We start from the raw sequence: 24,231 nt of genomic DNA, 5'->3' as shown, positions 1-24,231 counted from the left end.
ATGAACCTTCATCTTGACAATAAATCCTATCATCTAAGAGACATTATAAGAAGAAACCATTGAAAAAATTGTTCTGGCTTAACACCACGATAGAACACTGTTGCAATCAGGTAAGAGAAAACATATCTTGTCACTTTTTTCAATGTGATTGTAAACAAAAACATTCATTATTTTATGGTATTGCTACTTTCGTCGGCAGTTTCACAATTGTTCAGATTGAATAGACGATGACAACTCCTACGAAGACGCCATCTATAGGATCGACAGAAGACTTAATCCACGAATATAAATTATAAAAGAATCTCAATGGCGGACTACTGTAAAACTGAGCTATGACCGCCGAATGAGATTCGTCATCTATCGTTCATTGCAGTGAAAGCTGCAACAGACGCCTTTAAGATTCCCGTTTATTATTGATATTCTTAGGTAGTTTTCTTCTGTCAATCGTATAGATGACGTATTCGTGAGGAGAAATGTCATCACATACCATCAAGGACAGTTGAATTAATAATGTATACGACACATTTTTCAATATCAGTTTATATCAGTTAGACCAAATATTGAACAGTATTGAAAGTTCCTTCACCATTTTATATCATTCGAAATGGAGGCAGTAGAGCCAAAAAAACGAAATTCGACAGTTCTAGTTTTTGGAGAATATTTCAGAAACAATCACTGATATTTCCGATCTGAAAATAGATTATCCCAGTTCACCAAAAGGAAAAACTTTTGTCCAATTCAACCGACCTTGTAGATCTTACCGTTTCTGACACATGAGTATAGTTTAGGACAGGGGTGTCCAACTTGCAATGCCTCAAGGGCCAAAACTAAAACCTTTGATGTTGTCGCGGGCCATATAATAATTTTGTAACAAGTAATAACAAAATAAAGTGAGGTATAAAAATAATTAAAACAAAAAAGAGTATTATTTCTTTTATTGCTCAACAAATACATTTTTTGATAAACGGAAAATTTATTGATAACACTTTTTAATAATGAAGACAAACATTGCAAAAGCAACGAAAAAGATGTATCAATTAGTGTGAGGACTGTGGTCGATCGGCTTCATCCACCAATGAGGAAATGTCCACCTCCAGTTCAGTTGTAGACAGTCTCATAAGATGAAGTAAGGAAAAATCGGTTAGGTTGCTTCTGTTTTTGTTTTTAATGTATTTCATGGAGGAAAAGGCACTTTCACATGTATATGTGCTTCCGAACATTGACGTCATTTTCAGTCCAAAATCTCGCAGGTTTGGGAATTTCTCCTTTGGCAGTAATTTGAAAAATTCAGGTCCCTTTTCTTGTTTGGTGATTAGGTACATGTCTGCTTGAAGATCACATAACTCAAGCTGTAAGTTGGGTGGTTGATCATCAATGGTTGCTCCAAGAGGGTTATTATAAAGTAGTACACTGCTTTTAAGACTTTCAATTTCTTCAAATCTTGTATTGAATTCATCAATAACTTGTTCAATTTGTGAAATGCAGGATGAAAACTCAATATTTTCCTCACCGTTGAATTCTTCTGCTATTTGCAGACAGCTAGGGAAGTGTGTCAGGTTGTTCTTTTCCAAAGCACGTTTAAACACGTTCAGCTTATTCCGGAATCCGTTTATCATTCCGATCAAATCTGAAACCGTCTGGTTTCTTCCTTGGAGACTCAAGTTTAACTTGTTAAGATGATTAGTCAGATCTGTTATAAATGCTAACTGTCTTAAGAATTCTGGATCCTTAAACTTCTCTTCCAGTTCAGTTGTGTCAGATGAAACGTATTTGTTGAGGAATGCAGGGATTTCCTTTCTTATGGCAAAAAATCGTTCCATGCACTTTCCTGCACTCAGCCACCTTACATGGTTGTACATTAGCAAGTCTCCATACTCAGCCTCTGTTTCCACTAAAAACTGCTTAAGTTGCCTGTGTAAAAGAGATCGATTTCCACCTCTAATCATATTTATAATCTTAATCACGGTTTGGAAAACTTGATCTTCCTTGACTGATTTTCCACATAAAGCTCCCTGATGTATAATACAATGAATTGTTGGGCAAGTGACACCATTCTCTCGAAGCAGACCCACTAATCCAATTTTTTTACCTGTCATTGATGGGGCCCCATCTGTTGCTATGGCTGAACATTTATCAAAGCCTCCAATTCTGTCAACTGTTTTCTTCACAGCCTCATAGATGTCTTTTCCTTTTGTTGTTCCATAAAGAGGACAAATATCAAATAACTCCTCTTTACTGGTAAAATCATCAAAAGTAGTGCGCACAAATATTAACAGCTGACTAATATCGGTTTGATCAGTGCTTTCATCCAAACAAAGTGAGAAATATGAACTTTTCTTAACCAGGCTAAGCATAGATTTTTCTACTTGCTCACCCATAGCAACAATCCTTCTTTGTATGGTTTGATGTGAAAGTGGCACTGATTCAAATTTCTCCGCCATTTTAGAATCACCGAAAGCTTTGGCCATTTCAACAGCACATTTTTTTATCAAATTGCCATCAGTGAAAGGTTTTTTTGCCTTTGCCAGCTCAAGCGACACGGCATAAGATGCATGCAAAGAATGCGTTTGAGAGTGTAATATTTTACTGAACATACCAGTTTGCTGTTTAAGCTTTTTCTTCAAATCTGCAACTAGGGCACGCCGACTTTCATTTGTGTACGTAGCATACTTATTTTCATGCACTGTTGTGTAATGTCTTCTCACATTATATTCTTTAGGCACTGAAACTACATTCATGCACACTAAGCACTGCAACTTTCCATTATTGTTAGCAATCAAGTAATCACTCTCCCAACTTTCTTTGTAAATTCTGTTCTCACTATCAATTTTCCGTTTTATTGGTTTTACACTCATTATTGTATAAGAGGAATCTAAACAAAGAATTAATCAAGCACTGTTCACTAGCAACGTAATAGATTAGCCGACTAGAATACGTGTCAGTCGCACGATGGTGCCTGGCGACGGATGGTAAGCAGTGGGAGGTGGGAGGTGTAGCCTGCGTGAACTGTGATGCGCAGTAATCAGTGCAGTTCTCATAGTGGTGGAGGACGATTGTGTTCGTTACACGTCCGCAAAGCGGCACGCGGTACAGTACTTGTGATGTAAAAACACTGCTAAACCATGAAATATAAATTAAAAAATCTTTTTTCACAGTGGCAGCATTTAAAGAAAATATATGCTTTTCGAAAATCTTACGTGGGCCACAACAAATAGCCTCGCGGGCCGGATGCGGCCCGCGGGCCGCCAGTTGGACAACCCTGGTTTAGGATATATTCGAATGCCTACATTCCAGAAACATTTCAAAATTTCAATTCAATTTTCTTGATGGACTTGATAGTTGAATCAACTATAAAAACGTTTCCTCCCACATCACACCGGAACAAAAGTAGTTACTTTTAGTCATCTACTGATGATGCCAACTTGGTTAGCAAAACACGTGTTCCTCCCTGTGGATGATCTCAGCTTGGGATCAGTAGATGTTATATTTATGGGGAATAGTAGAGCATGTTTGGACGATCACATAATATCAAGTGGTCCCAAGTTGTGATCATGCACAGGAAGGAATGCTGGCTTACGAGAAAATTCAAAGAAGCTGCATACATGTTGTCCAACGATGCATTCAGCCAAGTTAGCGTAGAGATACGCAACATATGGAAACACATAATAAAGCGAAAAACGTTCACGGTAGCGCTCTCACTATTGATTATATATCATCATCATGTCAAATTATTTTTCGGCTGCATTTCAAAAATACTCAGGTTTCATTTATATACAGTATGACAAACTCAAGATGAAGACACTCCCATATTTAAGTCATGTTTGAAAGCAGATATTTGATTTTTGGTAGAGGCATAGACCTTCATGAGCCGCATGCTTTGCAATACTTAGCCCGAGTGACAACCGCAAACCCAGCCTACTACGTTCCTGCGAAAAGGGCAAATATTGTGCTTCGCGGTGATGATACCGAAATAAGTTATTTGAAAAAGTTGTTGTTTCCTTACTTTTCAGCAATATTATGAAGGGCATACACTTTTTCAAATGTTTTTGTCGGTAAAACTTCAAGTAGTTGGTTTTTGGTATAGTAATCTTCAAAATACAATGATAGGAAGAATTGTCAAGACCTATTACACCATTCGCATCCAAATTTGAGATCAATGTGTTTTCAAACCATTTCTCGAATATATTAGCTTCCATGTTCTTATGATAGTCAATATTGTAGTTCTCAAGTTTTCTTCTACATAATTTCAAAGAATTCGGAACCCATTCTTCACTTCCTCCGCAATGTGCAATGATTAGTCGCGATCCTTTGTTTGTAGGCATGTTAGGCGTACACATTTTCGAACCATTAGTCCACCCTTTCTCAACTGTGTCGTGAGTGTCATACCAAGATTCGCCTAAAAAGAAAATTTGCCGTTGTTCATGTCTATATTTAGTTATTTGTTCTAAGTATTCGTTACGCAATTCCTAGTTTCTTTAACTAATTCTTAAGAGTTTTGTTACAGCAGCTCACGTTATGGCCAGAAGTATTGAATTTCTTCCTTATGATTTCAGTTGTAGGAATCTCATTGCTTTTGTAATAGTCGTATATTGTTTTTTCAATGATTTTATTAGATAAACATCTAAAGGTATCTGTATCTGTAGAGTAGGGAGGGTGAGTGTAAGCCCACAGCACTTAGGCCACATGTGACCTACTGTACAACCTCCCGAGGAGTTATCCTCCTAAGTCATCATTCATCCAGTCCTCTCCAGGAAGGGGAGACATATCCTTTATATTGGCAGGTGTAGGCCAAGACTCGCCGAACACACACTCTCTCATTGACGATAACTCCGGGCACTCGCATAGGACATGCCTGACAGTCTAATGTTCGACATATAAACAAAATCTAAAGGTTTTGATAATCCTGTAAACATCGCGTCTTGCATTCATAAGATTTGTTTTTGACTATTTTACGTACAGTTGAGAAAGGAATTTCCGTCATATTGCTTGTGATAGTTTGTTTCCCTCGAAACCAAACTTGAGATTTAGATTCTAATATACATTGAAACATACTCTCTGTGTTTCAATATTCAAATGCATCCGAATCTTATTCACTGATATCTCTTTTTCGTATTGTTCACCATCGCTATTGGAATCAATACACTGGAAAAACTTTGCGTGGTTATCACACTCGTTTTAATTCAAAACCCATCCTTCACTTCCTCCGTAATGTACAATGATTAGTCGCGATCCTTTGTTTGCATGCATGTTAGGCGTACACATTTTCGAACAATTAGTCCACCCTTTCTTAACTGTGTCGTGAGTGTTATACCAAGATTCGTCCAAATAGAAAATTTGCCGTTGTCCAAGGACGCCACATTTTGAACAGATAACGAACATTTTAGGTAATTATAACTGCACCAATATCGAATTTCAACTCTCAAATCGCAATCAGTTCCTGAACTGAACATGAAGGCGATAACCATCCCCGCATTCTCCGATTTCTATTCATCACCGTAACATGACTTCAAATTCAATTTTATGATTCTTCAGCCAATCATAAAACTCGGTTAATAAAAATTATACAATATGAACCGCTAATTCTACAGTCCACGTGGACTAGTTCGCAGAAGGTTCATTTCCATGTATTGGTTTTTTGGCCTTTGAGAGTGCCGCCAACTTCAAGTGTGCACAATATCGTTTACTTCGACTATACAAATGAAAGTGGTGAAAAACATTAATTTTCTTTTCTCATAAAATTAATGATGGAATAAAAGTTATTGGTCTTTTCATTGGTGCTCGAGGAAGAATTTTCAAATTTTTTGTTAACTGTAGCAAACAGTTGAAAATTTCTATGAAAACCGTAAAATTTATTTCTCTTGGAACCTTGAAATATAAAATATAATTCACATTGAGTGGTTATTTTTTATTATTGTTATAATTTATACTAATGTATTTTCTATTCACTATTTTTTACTATTGTAATAGGTACTATGATATTTCTTGATTTTTTACAAACCACATTTGTTGGTAGGATATTGCAGGATATATAGATAGATATATTGAAAAATTGCACTTTTCGCGGGATCGCAGTAGGCTGGATTTGAGGCTGTCACTCGGGCTAAGTATTGTGAAAAGTGCGCCCCAGGAAGACCTACCCCTGTCCCAAAAATCAAATCTCTGCTTCCGAAAAGGATCACAATATCTTTATCTTAAGTGTGTCACACTGTATGTGGATGGAAAACTAATAGTTTTTTCTTGAAATTTTTTTTATAGAACATCGCTTTACTCACACCAACGTATATTTCTTTTCGTTTTACTTCAAGAAGCATTCTGTCAAAAGTGATGTTTAGATTTCCTCAGTTCATCTAAGATTTTTTATGGAGTTCATTTTAGTTTCCTGTCAACTCCTTCCCACCCCATTGAGTTCAATCACACTTTTCAATTCAGAATAACTTATTCCATTAGCTTTACTGATGAAATTGTAGTAACAACCTGGTAGGTCCATAATTGTTCTTCAATAAAATAGTGGCAAATAATTGAAATAATATCATTAACCACAAAATTTGTGTGTCTACACTGAACTCACGAACTCCACATATTTGCAGTGAGCAAATATTTATTCAATTTTGACAGGTACCTAGAAGGGCAAAGCTCAGCGAGTCGTAGCTTGATCTGAGTTAATGGAATGAAGAAGTATCATATACGAATGTACTGTTCTATCAAATTTTATATGGGGTTGTACGAGAGGATGATAAACACGACATTTTCCCACTCAGATGAACAAAAAAAGATAAAAAGCAAATAATGACCGAAATACGTTCAGATAATTTGTATGGTTCAAATAACCATCAGTATTAAATGACTGAAAGTATTTATGATGATGCAAGTTTATTTCTTCAAAGTTCTACTATGAATGAGTAAAGAAGACATCAAAACTTAAAATTCCTAAACAGCCAATATTACTGGTGTACATGCTGATTATGCAAAATCTACCTAATTGCAAACAATCTACCAAGTTTGAGATGATAATATGATAATTATATGATCGGATTAACTAATTAAAGCTCATTCCACCAGCACCAGTAAAGTAATTTTGAAATATACTTACTAAAACTGGCAGCGGTTTTATCCGGAATAACTAGTAAAACAAAACAAAATTAATGAAATTGCCACAATTTCAGTCCGAAGTCATAGAATATATTATTTTGAATGGAATATGCAATATTACTGAAATTAACAGAATATCTCAAAGAGAATAGAACTATATACAACTCCAGTAAAAACCTCTGAGTTTCCTCTACGATTTCTCAGGATCATTATGATTTTTTGGAAACCAACCAATCTAAAATATTTTCTTAGTCACATTTTAAATATTAAAGTTTTCATTGACATAAGGAAATATTTGTAATGTAGAATACATATGATATGTTTGTTTCTAGAGAATTTGTATTTATCAGTTTTATTATGAACAATAATTTCGTAAAAGTAAATAGTGAAATTTTATCTACTGATACATTACGGTTTACATGTTTTTTGGCCATACATTATGGGATGTTGAATCTATACATAGATCTAAACAATATCCTAATAACTTTTGATATATCTATCGAGGAGATGGATACTATGAAATTGGTCTTGATCAATGAAATCAATAAACCGTATTCAAAAAAACACTCAAAAGTGAGGTTTTTACTTGAAAGTTCACAAAATCGCGACACGTATTTCGCTATAGGATAAAATCTTCGGGCGTCACAATACTGTTCCTTTTGAAATGCTTAAAAATCAATAGGTTCAAGATTTCGGGATTATTGCTCAATGATCAAATAGTTTGCAGTGAGGAATATGGTAATTAGGATAGATTTCGAAAGTAGGTGAAATGATGTATCAGGTAAAAAATGTATTTATTATTCTACAGTATTATGACTCGTTCTTAGAAAGAAAAATAATTTAGGTGATGACTTGATTATGCTTTTATGGTAATTTGAATCATAATGACTTCGTGACAAATTTTGACATGATAAATTCATCACCTGAACTATTTACCTCTTTATGAACAACTCATAAAAGTGGAGAATAATTAATACAGTTTTCACCTAAGAGATCATTTTACCTAATTTCAAGATCTATCCTGAATACCAATTTCCTCAATAATCCCTAATTTTCAAATCTATTGATTTCTAAGCGTGTTGAGAATGTAGAGTTTCAAACCTTTCTCTTCCAAATGCCATACGTCATAATTGTGATTGAACTCGTGTCTTTCTGTCAGAAGATGGTTCGCAAATGTTGAATTGGTCTTCCCATTAAAAAAACTACTTCAATCCCTTTTATTCTTTTCGGAAAAATTCTTCCGGTTTGACCAATATACAATCATGTCGCGGTGTAAATTTCCGATTGGAGATCTCATATTTAAGTGTTATTTTAAATACGTTATAATGGATTTTTATCAAGTTCTATCATATTTTTTAAAGCAATAGGTGGTTCAATGACATTTTGTCTATGTTGAATACATCAAAATATGCAGTTTATGGAGATCTATGATTGTACTATTTTTTTGAATCTGAAAATGGAAGAAAAAACAATTCTGTATTCATTTTCGGTAAAACACACCATATGTAAATAGTGATTGGACGAACACTAAGTCAGACATATGGTTATCACTCGCTGCTGAGACTTGGAGATATAACCTTCGTCCTCGCAGTCAACGCACATACCGCTGATGATGTCTGCTATAATAGCAGAAGAAACGTTTGGTACTTCAGGTTTCATTCGACCACGACCTACCAGCCTACATTTCGGTCTCTTTAATCATGACTCCGGCTTATGTTTTTATGTGGACCAACACTAATTCTTTCAACACTAAATGTACCATATCTTCAAGTAAATATTAAAGCGCGACGAATTAACAAAATCCGTGTTTGTCAGATTGTTAAAATAACGTAAATGTATACCAAAGTCAGCGTAAACATTTCCTCAAATTAGAAACCAATTTTAGGGGGTTTGTTGGGGGTTAAAACGGACTCCAATATGTCTTGGCACGATCATGTCGCTGGAATTGCAAAAGCCGCTTCTCAAAAGCTTGAAACACTTTTGATGGTTAATAAAGCTCAGATCAGACCTTCTTTGGAGTATTGTTCACATGTATGGAGCTCTGCCCCTAATCATACCCTGAAGCTGCTGGATTCCATCCAGAAAAGAGCCATCAGCCTGATTGGAGACGCGAACATCACTCGCAAACTTGATAGTCTAGAACATCGAAGTAAGGTTGGACATTTGTTTCTCTTCTATAGATACTTTCACGGAAAGTGTTGAAGTGACTTGGCACATTTGATTCCACCAAGAACTCTTCCATATGGAGAACTGCGTTTATGTGGAATGAACTTCCTGAGAACGTTTTTCCAAGTGGATATAATCTTCGGCGATTCAATTCCAATATAAATCGCTACTTTCGCACAGGCACCGCTCTTAGAGCGCCTTAAGGATTTTTCTGAAGTGCTTGTGTTTTGTCTTCAAAAAAAGGGACGTGATATATAATTCACATAGTATCACTTTTTCTTTCAATTCATGAAAGATAATATAGCTTTTGAAACCTTCATTGGATTCGCTAGAACGGATAGAAAACCGTTTTATAGGGAAATTAATACTGACTTGATTAAGGTTACATCTTCCTAATGAAAAATACCACAATGACAGGAAAATCATTCAATAAGTTGGTCACTTTCACATTAGTTTTGTCATTCGAAAATAAAATACATTCTCTTGCAATGAAGTGATTCTACAAACTTTTTTTATGTTAACTTGTATGTCTTACTCGATTGATTGCACATACACACTGAGAGCCCTCTTGGACCTTCCCACTTAGAACCGGCACCGACTCTGTAACAGTTTCACGTCAACGCAACGGTGCAATTCCGGTCATTTCGAGAGCAGACAAATTTATGGCGAGAATAAACTGGGACAAAAATTGCTCCCGTTTAATACGATCACCCCCGGCATATGAGGCTATCATAGTCTTTATTACATCGATCGTTCCACTGAATCACATTGAGGGGAGTATGGGAGAGTAGTGAGATGCTACATCATGACAATGGTGTGAACCTTTTCCTATGAACTTTTCCTGGGGACGTTACATAATAGGATATCCAGATTGAAAAATCCTTCATATGCTCTCTATATTGGGAGCATAGTATGATGTTGATATTTTTTGGGAATCCAAATATCTAGTTGCTTTCCCTGACACTTTTTGAGGTATTATTCAAAAGCTGGTAGTTTTAACATCAAGATAATGTTATACAGGGTGATAATTTGAAAACTTACATATCTGAGCAACCAAATAAAATATAAGAAATCGCTGAAAACAACTTCCATAATAAAAATAAATGTTCTTCAATGTCACCCTACAAAGCTACATTCGATGTAGTAGTTTTTGGTTAATTAAATAAAACACTATTCGTTTAAATTGAAATTTTATTTTCTATTATGAATTGAAGACGTATATTGGGAAATATTTCTCTGGTAATAGCTCGGCATTCTTGGATTATTATTTTCTTCAGTTGCTCTATTGAGTCAAGTTGCGTCTAAAAAACAATAGATTTCAGGTGGTCCCAGAGAAAGAAATCAAGAGGGAATACGTCCATTGATCTAGGAGGTCATTCAACAGGACCTCTCCTTCCAATCCATTGATTAGCATAATTATTATCTTACCATTGTCTAAGTGGAACTACATAACGAGGAGGTGTCCCATCCTGTTGAAAATGTAATGAATTTTTTTCTAAAGATAAATTCTCGTGTATATCTCTCTGATTCTCTAACACATGATCTATCCGAGGTTCGATAGATCTTTTTAGCATTAGAGCATACATTTCGTCATTTGAATTTCCTCCTATGAATAATGAACCAATAATTGCGTCTTCCAATATACCAGCCCAAACATTAATTTCTTATATTTCAAATTGTATTTTAATATTATGGTACAATTTCCAGTATTAGGATTAATTTTCACTTATTAGAGAATTCAAGTTCAAAGCAACGCATATTCGGCTTTTTTAATCTGATTAGATGAAAAATTGTTATTTTCACTGTCGCATATAACTATTTTTCGGTTTTTTTGGCTGCGGTTTTCAGGTTTTTATGCCTGGCGTTTCGTCTTCGACTACGGTAGTCGATACTTTATGATACTTCGTTATAGCTAGGCCTCAACACAAAGCAAAATGTTATTGTTCTTGGATGATTCAGACTAGTTCACATGTTATATAGAGAAATAAATATTGCACCTGATAATTAGAATATATAAAAGAGCTGATTAGATTCATAACGACATCCAGGAAAATATACCAAATTCTCAAAATCGCTCACACACACTATTGCAAAATCAAAATCACAAATGATAACTGAGAATTCTTTTTTTCCTAAATTATTCGATTCACAATACAAAAATTTCAGAAATAAAATTGTGGTCGAGGAGAAAATTTCCAAAAGAAACTCCAGCAGTTTGATCTCTATATTTTTCAGTGGTTTTTGAAAATACAGTTGTAGCTAATCCCAATAAATATTACATTTCATACTATTAAATATTGATTTGAAAATTTGTATGACTTATTGTAACCTATAGTATTGGTATTTTAATAACGTAGTAGTGTTGACATACTTATTTTAAATTAATGGGTATTTTCGTTGAAAATTGAATGTTATATTTTTTATTGCACTCAAGTAAAAAAAAATCATTCATAAAAATTAGCATATTACTTCTATCAAGCGAACCTTTTTATACCTGACGAAAGCAAAATTAGATACAATAGATACAACGTCAAATCATCCATTGAATAACGCTGGACATCCCAATCGAGTCTTAAATGTTACCATTTAAGACTCTACATAACTTTCTTGAGATGTCTTGCAAATGTCACAAGTACAAAACGGAGACTATTAGGAATCGAATTTTGCAAGCTTAAGGACATTCTCATCAAGAAGATAAAATACGAATATTATTATATCATGCGTGGACTATCTTACGTTTTCTCTTTTCTAAAATGAAGAGAAATGTGCAAATTTCGCATTTCTTTTGTTTCAGTGTGGTGCGGTGTATACTTTTATTTAGCACACTACATCTTTTATTTGTGTTGTTTTCATTATTTAATAACACCCAGACTTCTGACAATCGCATCAATTGAAATCGAAATCATTCGTGTTTCTTATAACGACTGTAGAAATTCTACTGAATGTCCTAGATATTTGTTTTTAATTTTTTTCAGAAATCTTTTTTTTACTACTTGAGAGCCACCTGATTTGTCCATTTCTTTCAAGCTTCCGGAAAATACTGTAGTCTCATGGACCCATTACACCTATTTCAACATTCGTGTGCCCAGTCCAAGTTTGTACAGATCCTTTGCTCGATGAATGTCATATTAACTAATTTGGGTTGTCTACGAATTATTTGCCTCCTGTGATCCAGTGCCTCATAAGAGGTCTCCGTTGTTCACTCCTATTTTATTCAGGTGTTCTATCACTGGAGAGTGTGCAGTGAGTAGCCTTATTCTGAGCCTACCCCTGCTTTCCCTGCTTTGTTGCAGCAGTTTTTCGATTTTCTTCTCGGATAGTCTCTTTATGGAAATTTCCCCGTGTGTGTCCCGGTTGTGTTTTTCCACTACACTTAATGTTTCTTATAGACCCATTCACCAATCTGGTTCCGTATCAAGAATTTTAACCCCACAGCTTTTTCAGGGCCTATATATGGATTTTTTTTTCTGATTGATTCGGCCTACTTGATGAAGATCCATAGTAATTTCATAAAATACAACTCATGATTTCCACAAACTAGGTAAAAGGGTCTATGAGAAACATGGAGTGTAGTGGAAAAACACACCCGGGACACACACGGGAAAACTTCCATATGGAGACCATCCGAGAAGAAAACTGAAAAACTGCTTCAACAAAGCAGGGAAAGCAGGAGTCGGCTCAGAATGAGGTTACTCACTGGACACTGTCCAGTGAGAGAACACCTGAACAAAATAGGACTGAACAACGGAGTTATTATGGAGTTGATGATTCGTATTTGGTACATTCATCAGCTTATTCGTTGCTTGAGTATCCTGACACCCAATATGTAGTCAATCTATTCCTGTCCTACACTTTCCTCGGTTCTGCAGGGTATTCTTAGACCAATCTCGATTTCAATTATAGGTTCGGAGGAACTTCAAGTGCAGCTTGGCGGCCTGTGAAAATATTGCTCCACTCATTTCGATGAGGTCAAAAAATAATGTTCCATACGCATTGCAAGATTGCATACACTTCAACCTGGAAAACTGATGTGTACTGACCGAGTAGGTGACTGAAATGAAGGTTCCTCCCGTCACAATAAATTCTGGCGCCCGTTCCATGTTCGGTTTTTGATCGGTCTGTATGCGAGGTGCTTCTGCCAAGCATATTCTCAAGGTGACTGTTCATTGTCCACTCTTCGCAGTTCAATAATGAAAACGCGAAGTTTGTGTTGAACATGTATTTTGATGTCATGTGACCCGAGAACATGTTTGATGCTCGTTCCTCCACATATTCCGAAATTTTTGTTTTGCTCAATCCCAAGTAACTCAGTGAGTTTTCCAGTCAAATTCACCAACCAAGTCTTTAAACGCTGCGTAATTTTTTGGTAGCGGTCATTTATTTTATATTTTTCCACCAGATACGTATGTTTTTGTTACATGTTCGCATGTATGTTATTTCATGCCTGCCTATGCCTTTTCGTAGGTGCGTCTAGTCTGTCTATAGTCTGTCTCTGCTTTTCTTTCAACTCTGTCTATATATTGGTTCCCCTTTAGCCTGTAATCTAGCATGACTCTCAGATATTCGACCTAATTTAACAAATTTATTTCTTCACCTCAAAGTTTTGGAGGTCTCAGGCCCTCTATTCTGATCCTTTTGGTGAATAATACTATGGTCGATTTCTTTGGGATCATGTTCAGACCCTTCATCTAGTTATAATATTTTGGGTGTGCTGCATACATCCCTTCACTATTTCCCTTCACTATTTCCCTGGACTACGTCTTCCGGACCACTCCATTGTGGTCCGGAAGACGTAGTAACTCGTCAATTACAAGATGAAATAACAGTGAGGACAACTCTCTACTGAGGATAACCCCTTGCTTTCTGAACTATTACTGTCTCTCCCATAATGTTTTGTATACCGATCTCTCCCAGAGCATGCGGTCTATCCAGTTAGCGTCGTCAATTCCTCTTTACTTTGACGCCTAAGCAATTTATTATGGGGACGAATCATCAAATGCGCCCTCTATATCAGTTTCCGTCGATATACCTGATCTGTAGGCATATTGGTCTCGATGCAGAAATCTGGTAGTCAGTGATATATCCCTAATATACCTGTCAAGTAGTGTTTTTGGTATCTTCAATGTATAAGACATGATACTGATTAGTTTCAAGGCCTTTACCGTGTACTGTTCAAATTTCCCAGGTGGCAGGTGGCCGGAATCAGTCTTTATGTTTTAGTTATATACACCAGAGACGAATTTTTTTTGATGACTCAACAGAAGTTCTCAAATAAAAGTTCTGGTTCCTTTACTAACAGACAATCCTCTCTGGATGCTTTTTCAGGAGCCTCCGGTTCTGAATTTGTTGAAATATTCGGTGTTAGATTTGTAAGTCGTGGAAGTGCCGTGAAAGTGCAGTCGGAAAAGGTCTCTTATAATCTGTCCTATTTTTTTGTACTCCCCGGTTTTGCTTTATAATTATTTATTGAAAACTAAGGTCCCTTCAAGAGTATATTACAGGTTCTGACGCAAACTTGGATCTGTTCGAGCTCCTTGCATTGCCTTTTTCATGAGTCTCTCTCCAATTTCCTCAGAGCTTTATTGTATTCAATTAGGATTTTTTGTGGGCAAGGCGTTTCTAGTTTGTTGTCACATCCATGCCAAATCTTTATTCCACCCGAAAACTTCCCTGTTTGATTTCTGGCTGACCATGAGTTAATATTCGTTGTACGTAGATATAATAGTTCCCAATGATCTGTCTTGCTACTAACTCTTTGCCTGAAGAATCTCTTACTCGTATCATAGAAATTATAGAACTGAACGAGTTTTCATGTCGGTGATACATGAAAATAGTAAGTATTGCTTTCATTCAAAAGATAATCAGGATTTTGATAATTATTTAATTCACCTGATGAACATTATATTACCAATCTTTCCAAGAATACCGATATTCCGACTCTGAGGCTAGTTCAATTTCTCAATATTATATGAACTTTGCCAATTAAAAAATTGTTACAGAAATACAGGACTGCATAAGAAATTTCATAGTGTAGGATGGCATAAGTCATATAATACCCTGTGTAAAAAAATCTATAATAAAATTGGGGTAGCTCTTCAGAAGTTTCTGTATAAAAATATGAACAGAGTTTTCTATATTTTTGCTGAAAATTAAATTCAAAATTTTTTTATTTTTCACGTATATCTTCGCCTCTTTAATATCATTGAATCGTACCGAAAAATACAAAAACTTCACCACAATTTTTCAATTATTTGGCAGTACTCAGCAACCAGAGGCAACTTACCCTAAGTACATTTTGGAATCTCAAAACTGCATTCAAATGAATATCAATTTGATCAACCATATAACAATATCATTCAAATATTTCATATCATAAATATCATAAAAACAAATGCACGTACTTCGAACTAAAGTGAAATCAATGTTGCTTGTTTTCCATTAAGAATGATCTTACGGAAATAATCCTCATGACAATAACAGAAATTGTATGACATTGAAGAATTTTTGAAAACCATGAAGGGAGAATAAAAAGTAGGATAAGGCCAATTCTTCAACTAATACACTCGAAATAAAAATAAAAACAAGAACACCCTAATCATTTTATGTTGAAGCAGATGAATATTCAGAAAAGGCAAGTACCAGGGAAAAAACTCTCTAATCAGAAAATTTTTCATTGGTACTGCAAAAGTACTAAAAACTTCAGAATTCGTAATTTAGACAATCTTCATGGCTGTATACACACAAAGCATAGTCTGAACTTTAGCACCATCCTCCAAGTTTCAAGGGCTACGGATATCGACCCCGGCGCGATGATTAGAAGAAGAAGTAAGAGATTTCCAACTTATGTTATCCTTTAGAATAAATGAGGAAAATGCTTCGTTATCTCTTGTCATGCACAAGTATTTATTTAATGAACGATTTTTAAAACTTGGGTGTGAGTTTGAAGATGTAACTTTGAGTGGTATGGAAGTATTAGTAATGGCTTTCACTTCCGCATACATAGATTCTTGATGATCATAGATGAAAGTATAATCTTCAAATACTCCAACTTCCTTGTGAAACACAGTTATTTTCATCTAAGAGTAATACGTTGAATGTAACAATGAACATTACTCAAATTGATTATTTTAAATAATTGAAATAATTTGAAGTAGTTAATACCTAGGAAACAAAAACTTGGCTCAAAATTTTTGGTTTTGAATAATAATATTTTTTTATGCTAAATATTATGAAATATGATATGTAACCCCACAAAAATTTCAAAAGATCAGTTCAGGGAACTTACCTCACATGGTGGTGGTGCGCTTCTATAAGAAGGAACTATTTTAAACGTTACTGAACCCCTCGCTTCCCTCTGAAAAAGAAATATTCAATGAAATAACCAATATTGCATACATTTGGCGGCATTGCTATTTCAGTTTTGTAATAACATTAAATTAGTTGAAAGCCAGTTCAAGAGAAAATTTAATAACAATTTTTATTTATTGGAACAAGACAATTTTTCCATCGAGATCAATATCTATGATGAATAATATTTTGCTCTTATTCTTACAAATGTTACGAATTATTCTATTTACTTTTTTCTAAAAGTTATTATTTTCAACCATATCAGTCAATAACAATATATTTCTCAACATTTTAACGTAATCAGTATTCTCTTAAACCTTAATCAAATTGTAAACTAAAGGAGATAAATTTCATTTAGTATTAATATGTATGATATACAATAAATCACTATTTGTTTGAAGGTGGTTGGTTGACAATGTTTCGTGGTGCATTATATTAGTTCGGACTTCCATTGTCTAATATGATATACATTGATTTGAAATTCCTTGAAGAATCTGTAAAAAATAAAAAAGGATGAGCTGAAAAAACAATTATAATGAGCAAAAAAACTGAAATTACAAAGAAATAAAATACAAGCAACCACCCAAAAATAAAAAAATTGAACTATTAACACGAGATGAACGTTAAAAAATCATCAACAAGTAATGAAAATTAAAAATTAAAAGATTCAAAGCCAAGTTACTTCACGACGGTTCGATTGTTAGTATCCATAATCGTCTTCGGGTGATAACTAAAGATGTGACTATTTATAGGTCATTCAAGTGCTTTCACCTATCCCCTTTTTCCATATGTTGCGTTAAGATTGGCGTTTAGCTTGGCTAAATGCGTTGTTGGACAACATATATGCGACTTTTTTGAATTTTCTCCTAAACCAGTGTTTCTCCTTGTGGATGATTTCAGCTTGAGACCACTTGATTTATGTTGATGAGTCCAAACATGCTCTGCTATTCCTGATTTGCTGATTTCTCCTCGCTGTGTGTGTTTCTTATGCTCGGTAATGCGAACTTTCAATGGCCTCTTAGTTTCACCGATGTATGATTTTCCGCACTCGCAGGGTATTCGGTAAATGTAATTCTTGGAATCGCAGTCCGCGTTTGGTGGCCTGGTTTTCTCTAGGCTGCTACAGATAGTTTTCCCAGATCTGAAGCAGTTTCTGATGTTATACTTGGACCCAATTCTTCTTATCCTTTTTACAGATTCTTTCAGGGATTTCAAATTAATTTATATCATATTAGACAATGGAAGTCCCAACTAATGAAATGCAATAAATCACTAACGTCTCCGTTCAAAAACCCCCATCATTCTTTGAAATCCAAAATATTGATCCTCCAACAAGAGTGATACTCTAAATCTAACACGATCTTTTCTCAATCACCAAAAAAGCAATACACCTCTCGACGCGCGTTTCAACAACCGAAGAAGAAAACTTTTCTTTATCTTCTGAAGGCGCCAACTTAGTTGGTGAAACGCTCGTCGAGAAAAGTACCTATCGCAATTCTGGTGATTGGAAAAAGTGCTTGTATTGGATTTATTCTTAGTCAGAGGTTCCAATTTTACCTTTTATCACTTAGTGGTATTGTTAGATCAACACATTAACACTATAAGAATAATTCACAAGTTGGTGAAGCAAACTTGGTTGGTGGAACGCACATCGTGTATGGGAGCAATATTTCATTATCATGAAATGCCGTTTCACTTTTCATTATTTCAAACAATCATTCCTCAATTTATTCTCTTAACAATTGATTCATTTCAATCAAATTAATTCATACATTTGCTGTTCACACTAGAAACGATTGTTCACAAAATTTGTTTTGTTTCATATGATTGATTGTTTTTCAATGTTACATGAATCTATTTGCTCGATGAAAAATTGTGAACAGTTATATACTATTGAAGCATTATTTTTTGACAGTAACTTTTTGCCATATACCTGTCTTTCGATTATAAAAATATAATGAATTTGTTTATTGATAATAATAGCTACACGAATTGAAAGAAGTGTTGATAATTTCGCGCTGGCGTTAACCTTTGACACCTTTGACAACCTTTGAAACCTCGACACGTGTTTCGATCACCAAGTGATCATCTTCAAAAGAATTTTTAGTTTAATCTTCCTCTTGAAGATGACCACTTGGTGATCGAAAGACGTGTCGTGGTGTTAAAACAACGGTTTGGTATTGGGATAAAACTCCAGTACTATTCAATTGATTTGACACAAATTAATTGTTGACTGAAAACTAAAACGGCATTTCATGCATAATCGACTGACATACAACGTTGATTTGAAGAAATAAATAAAAAACCTATATTTACTTTCTTTCGAGAAAATTATTATCCATACGAGAAACTTTCATTATATTTCATAGAAAGGTTTAATAATTCAACCGCAAAATTGAAATTTTCATACTCACGAGAATTTTTTGTAAAGCATTAACGGATTGGTTGACGACAGGAATTCCATTAATTTCTCTAATTTCGTCCCCAACGTGGAGAGTGGCCTGGCGATGAATCATACCACCATGCATTATTCTTGCTACTATACATTTCCCATCTTCGTTCATTTTCAGTGTGATGCCCTGAAATGGTTGAAATACTTTTGAGAAAGGTGTGCTACGGAGTGTTACTTCAGGAACAAAATATATGAATTCGGAAGACCTTTGATATCAAGAGCATAAATGAAACAATTGAAAATGAAAATAGAACTGATGTTCATCAAATAGTTCGAAAGTAATCTGGAAAACTGCAAAAACTAATAATGAAAACAGGTATTCACAAAGAAATATATTAGTATGTATGGAGATGCACAAAGGGTTTCATAGTCGTAGACTATATAGATATATAGAGAGGGTCATTTTGAATAAAACAGTTCCTCACTGTTTTCGAGTAGTTTTTATTTTGGTGATTTCTACTGATAACCTTATTGCGAAAATTCAAAAAATATTTTCAATGATTTTTCAAGAAGTGGTTTGTACGGAGAAATCTAATAGCCTAATTTCGAGTTACCCCTTTTAGTGAAATCTATAAAATTTTTGCTGATCAACGAGGTCTTACCTTTCAACGTGTGATTCGTAAAATAAGATTTTACTTTGTTTCTTAAGTATTTTAGAATTATTGAACGATAATATTAATAATTCAACGTGTGATTCGTAAAATAAGATTTTACTTTGTTTCTTGAGTATTTTATAATTATTGAACGATAATATTTGAAGAGGTCAGGGAAAAAAAAAGGTCCATTATTACTATAACACATAGAATCTAATAGCGTAGTCGTTGTAAGCAAAAAAAATAGGGTACAATGTTATTGCAGTTTAAAATATAGTTGGTTTGAGGAAGAAATATGAAGGAACCAGCGAATGGGAGGAAAAAAATGAGTGTCCAAGTAAGTTGGCGGCTATGGTTCACTGTGTCGGCTCTTTTTGTACAGCCTATTCTTATTTTTGGATAGGCCTATTGGTTATGTTTCAGAATTCATAATTTATTTTACCTAAATAATTATTATTCAGACAACTGATCCAGCAGAAAGACTGCTATCTTTGTTAGGTATAACACATATTAGAACATTTCTTTAGTTTCATGTAAAGAGTAGTTTATGTAGTATAAAGGCTCTATCCGTTATTCTACATTTTCATTCATATGTTTTTTGAACTCGAATACTTTTCAGTGTTTTATTTCAAATTATTAGGTATATTCAAAAACTCGTTTGTTTTTATGGTTGTATAATTCAAGTTATATGTGCATTGCAATATAATGTGAACGAAAATATAGTATACTTATTATTGTACAATTAAATATGGGTCTTGAAAAATTATATTTACGTTTTCCCGTCTTGGGCACACATCTTTTTTCTCCTGAACTCTTCATTTATTTCTACTGTGAGATATTCCACTAGGTTATAACAAAAAAATGTTCGTTAAGTGAGGATATATGTTTTTAATAAAAACTTAACGGATGAAAATACGAAATGTAAAGAAAAAATTACAATAGATGCTTGAAATGTTCCCATTCAGCTCTAAGCCTGCAACGTTGACTAAAATTTCTTTGGAGTTTTCTAAATGGTGACAGGTATTTCTTGCACCACATAGACACTCTCGTTAATGTAGGTATGAAAAAAATCAAGAGAATTAAAATCCGGAGAAAGCATTGGACACGAATTTTTTTTACCCAAAATCGATAGAGGTTTGTTAAAATTATCGTTCCCAGCAGGCAAAACGTGAGCGCTAGCTAACTGAAACTACATATTTCTGCGCAAGTTTAAAGATACCTCTTCCAGCGAGCCTGTTAGATAACATTTTTTTCGGAAACCTTAAAAAGTTGCTCGTCCAATCTTCCAGATAACTCCAGTTATCATACCAGCCCATTAGTCAACACCAAACTGGTGCTGAAAGCAATTATTCAATATTTATACCTTATAGTAATGTATGTGCACATTAAGATTGATTTATTCATTCATCCATCGATGGATCAGCTCTGAATCTTCTCAACATTTCTTGTCTAAGTAAACTTGGTGCAATTATGTCTCCAGTTATGTCCGTATGAAGTAGGATCTGACGTAGGTATACTATGTGTGGGTTCTTCAACATGAATTGGGTTTCATTTCCGGTGTGGTTTCTCAAGTATAAGCCCTTCACACGACGTAGAAGCGACACGACGTGTTGCTTTTACTAACTGTGTTACATAATAACCTAAGAATTATTCAAAAAAACTTTGATGAATTACAAGTAGTGCTCAAATGACTCAATTCATGGTGCAACTGAACCATTGCATTACATAACTTGAATTTTATACAGGGAAATGGAAAAAATATGACTTGAAAAGGAATTGGTCAGTAACTTTTTTAAAATCTTAAAGAAAGTAAAATTGTTTTTTCATGGGCTGTACATGAACCATCAAAACTGAATCATGTATTTCTGTGGGGCTATACCTCCTAGGTAACCCAATTACACTTATCAGAATTCAGAACAAACAATGAGGTTAAATGTCCATCTAGTTTATGTTGAATATATGAATGATTCGAACTGATAAAATCAAAAGTTTTCAGTTCGTGTTCATTCACCTTGAATGAATCACCCAAAAAGAGCAAAATTATGAAAAATTCAAAATTGAATTTAAATATAAGTTTTTTTTTTATTTGTTGATGTGGGTGGATTTTAATAATTCTAAACTACAAATCAAAATAATATTTGATCTACCGTAGTTTGTTCCCGAATTATTTTTAGGATACACTGTAAGTTTTATAGTGATAGGTACTTCAAACTGGTAATTATTCATTTTTGTGGTCGAAAGGTTTCCAAAGCTAACAGGAAGAGATATTTGGAGGAGTGGTATAACCGGAATTGCTAGAGTAATGAAAACCCCATTTCCAAGGATAATAGAGTGTTATGATATTAGCAAGGGTCGTGGCTGGGATATAACATGTCGTTTCCTGAAAGTCCTTACCCAAGCTTAAATGAATGTATCACACCGCGCGTTTCAAATTCGTAGGAAAGAGATAAAAAGAGATTAGGAAACAATTGAATTTTTCATAATTGGATCAGTATATTACACAGGTTTTGGAAATATAGTCGCAATTGTTTGAGAACATTATAGGTGCTTTTTACGTTAGGAAAATTTTCACGAGTAATAATTTTTTCTGCATATCTACCAGTTTAAATCAATACAGAAATATTACATGCATCTAGTTATTATAATAAAAAAATATTATGATTAAAAAGATTTGGATCACAAATTTTTTCCTGCTTCACACGATTTGGATCGGTACCAAATGATCTTTGAAGTGCTTTTATAAAAAAAACTTAAAGAAATGTTTCTCTAAATAATTAGCAGAAAACTCCCAGTGCAAGAAAGTTCTAATTAGATCTGTAATTTCTGAAAGATATTTTATGAAACAAGTGATCAAATAATAATGAAATAACATAGAAAAGATAAACGAAAAAGTATTGGAATGGAGTACGAAATTACTACATTTTCCAGTCAAGATTTTATGGGTAACATTTACCCCTGATGGAGACTTGAACCAAGAGAGATGAATTATTTATTGGAACTGGCCACTTCAAAAGTAAAACTGTCGTGTTTCTAAAGTGAAAGGTTTCATAATTGACAATTGACATTTATTCTTGTTGATGACAAAAAATTATGACATGTTTTAGTTTGACTGATTGGATCCACGACAGATCGAAACATTCTCTATGTGGTATTGGAATATAAATGCAATGTTTTTGGGCTCAGTGGTCATTCAGATGTCAGTGGTCATCCCTACTTTTGAGGTCGTAAGATTTTCAACGCTAGGAGATATTTAGAGGAGTGGTACAACCGGAATTCAAAATATAGAGTCGTAATAGAAGTTACGTAATTATGTTGAGTTAGGTAGTTTGATGTGCTAATACCTGTACCTTGATTAGATAAATTATCAATAACATTCCTCGACCCTATTCTACCTGGCGTCATGTTTTTTGCTATTCCATGGAACGAGGCGAAAGGAACATGAAAGAAACTGTAGACTAGGACAAATGGAAAAGTCGGCTGTGTCGGAGCACACACTCAGTGAAAGAAACCACAGGATTCTGTTTAAAAACACAAAACTCATTGCCCCCAACCAGATATATCATAGCCGAGTGGCACGGGAAGCAATAGAGATTCACAAACACACGGATAATTTCAACAGAAAAGAACCTCAACCAAATAAGGAATCCCATTCTGAGAAGTTCAAGAATAGCGAACAGCATGACGACAGGTAGAAAAGGATCGACGAATGCTATTGTCAATTTACTAAGGAAAGATATTAAGCACATCAAACTACTTATTTTCTTAAAGACAAAACACAAGCACTACATGATAATCCTTAAGGCGCTCTTAGAGCGGTGTCTGTGCGAACCTAGTGATTCACATTGGATTTGAATAGCTGGAGATTGAATCCATTTGGAAAAACGTTCTCAGGAAGTTCATTCCACATAAACGCAGTTCTCCAGATACGTCTTACGCAGCCGTAATATCCAGTTATTCGATATAATTCAGAATGACGGGTGTGAAGTTATCCACATTCACAACGTACACTGAGAAAAAAATATCGCATTACTATTTTTTCATTTATCGACTCTGCACACCTACCATTTTTCAATATGACACGCTTATTGACTGATTTAATAATAAAAAAAGAACCGCCCTAGTTTATTAAACTGTCTGAAGGGTTGAAAATAGGGTGGAAATATTTGAAAAAATCGTAACATGAAAAATCGACTTTGTACACCAATCAAATTGAGATATGTTATTCCTGATGATCTATTCGACAAGAAAAACTTCACGTGATAGTTTTCCAGGCCGTCTGAGGGAGTGAAAATGGGATGGAAATATCAAAAAATATCTTAACATGAAAAATCGACTTTGTACACCTGAAAAATTGAGATATGTTATTCCTGATGATCTATTTGACAGTAAAAACATCACGTAATAGTTTTCCAGGCCGTCTAAGGGGGTGCACATGGGGTGAAAATATCAAAAAATGTCTCAACATGAAAAATCGACTTTGTACACCTACAAAATTGAGATATGTTATTCCTGACAGAAAAAACTTCACGTCATAGTTTTCCAGGCTGTCTGAGGGGGTGAACATGGGGTGAAAATATCAAAAAA

General features: G+C 34.6%; 1 protein-coding gene across 6 annotated transcripts in view; it reads right to left on the bottom strand.

The window, feature by feature from the left end:
- The window catches only part of CASK (peripheral plasma membrane protein CASK), a 624,590-nt gene that overhangs the window by 51,531 nt on the left and 548,828 nt on the right, over positions 1-24,231 (bottom strand). For 4 of the 6 annotated variants that reach the window (XM_074185376.1, XM_074185391.1, XM_074185379.1 and 1 more), the window contains 3 exons: positions 19,017-19,181; positions 16,541-16,609; positions 7,091-7,120 (listed from right to left, as the gene is read on the bottom strand). In XM_074185376.1, the coding sequence (XP_074041477.1) occupies positions 7,091-7,120; positions 16,541-16,609; positions 19,017-19,181 (264 nt within the window). The remainder of the gene's footprint in view (positions 1-7,090; positions 7,121-16,540; positions 16,610-19,016; positions 19,182-24,231) is intronic. The other 2 variants (XM_074185387.1, XM_074185398.1) reach the window with 1 other exon arrangement.

Source organism: Leptinotarsa decemlineata, unplaced genomic scaffold (genome assembly GCF_025532065.1).
Source record: "Leptinotarsa decemlineata unplaced genomic scaffold, Ldec_3_MD MMD2_P_RNA_scaffold_2, whole genome shotgun sequence".
Taxonomy (NCBI): Eukaryota; Metazoa; Arthropoda; class Insecta; order Coleoptera; family Chrysomelidae; genus Leptinotarsa; species Leptinotarsa decemlineata.
The sequence above is the reverse complement of the archived record's forward strand: the minus strand, read 5'-3'. Positions and strand labels throughout refer to the sequence as shown.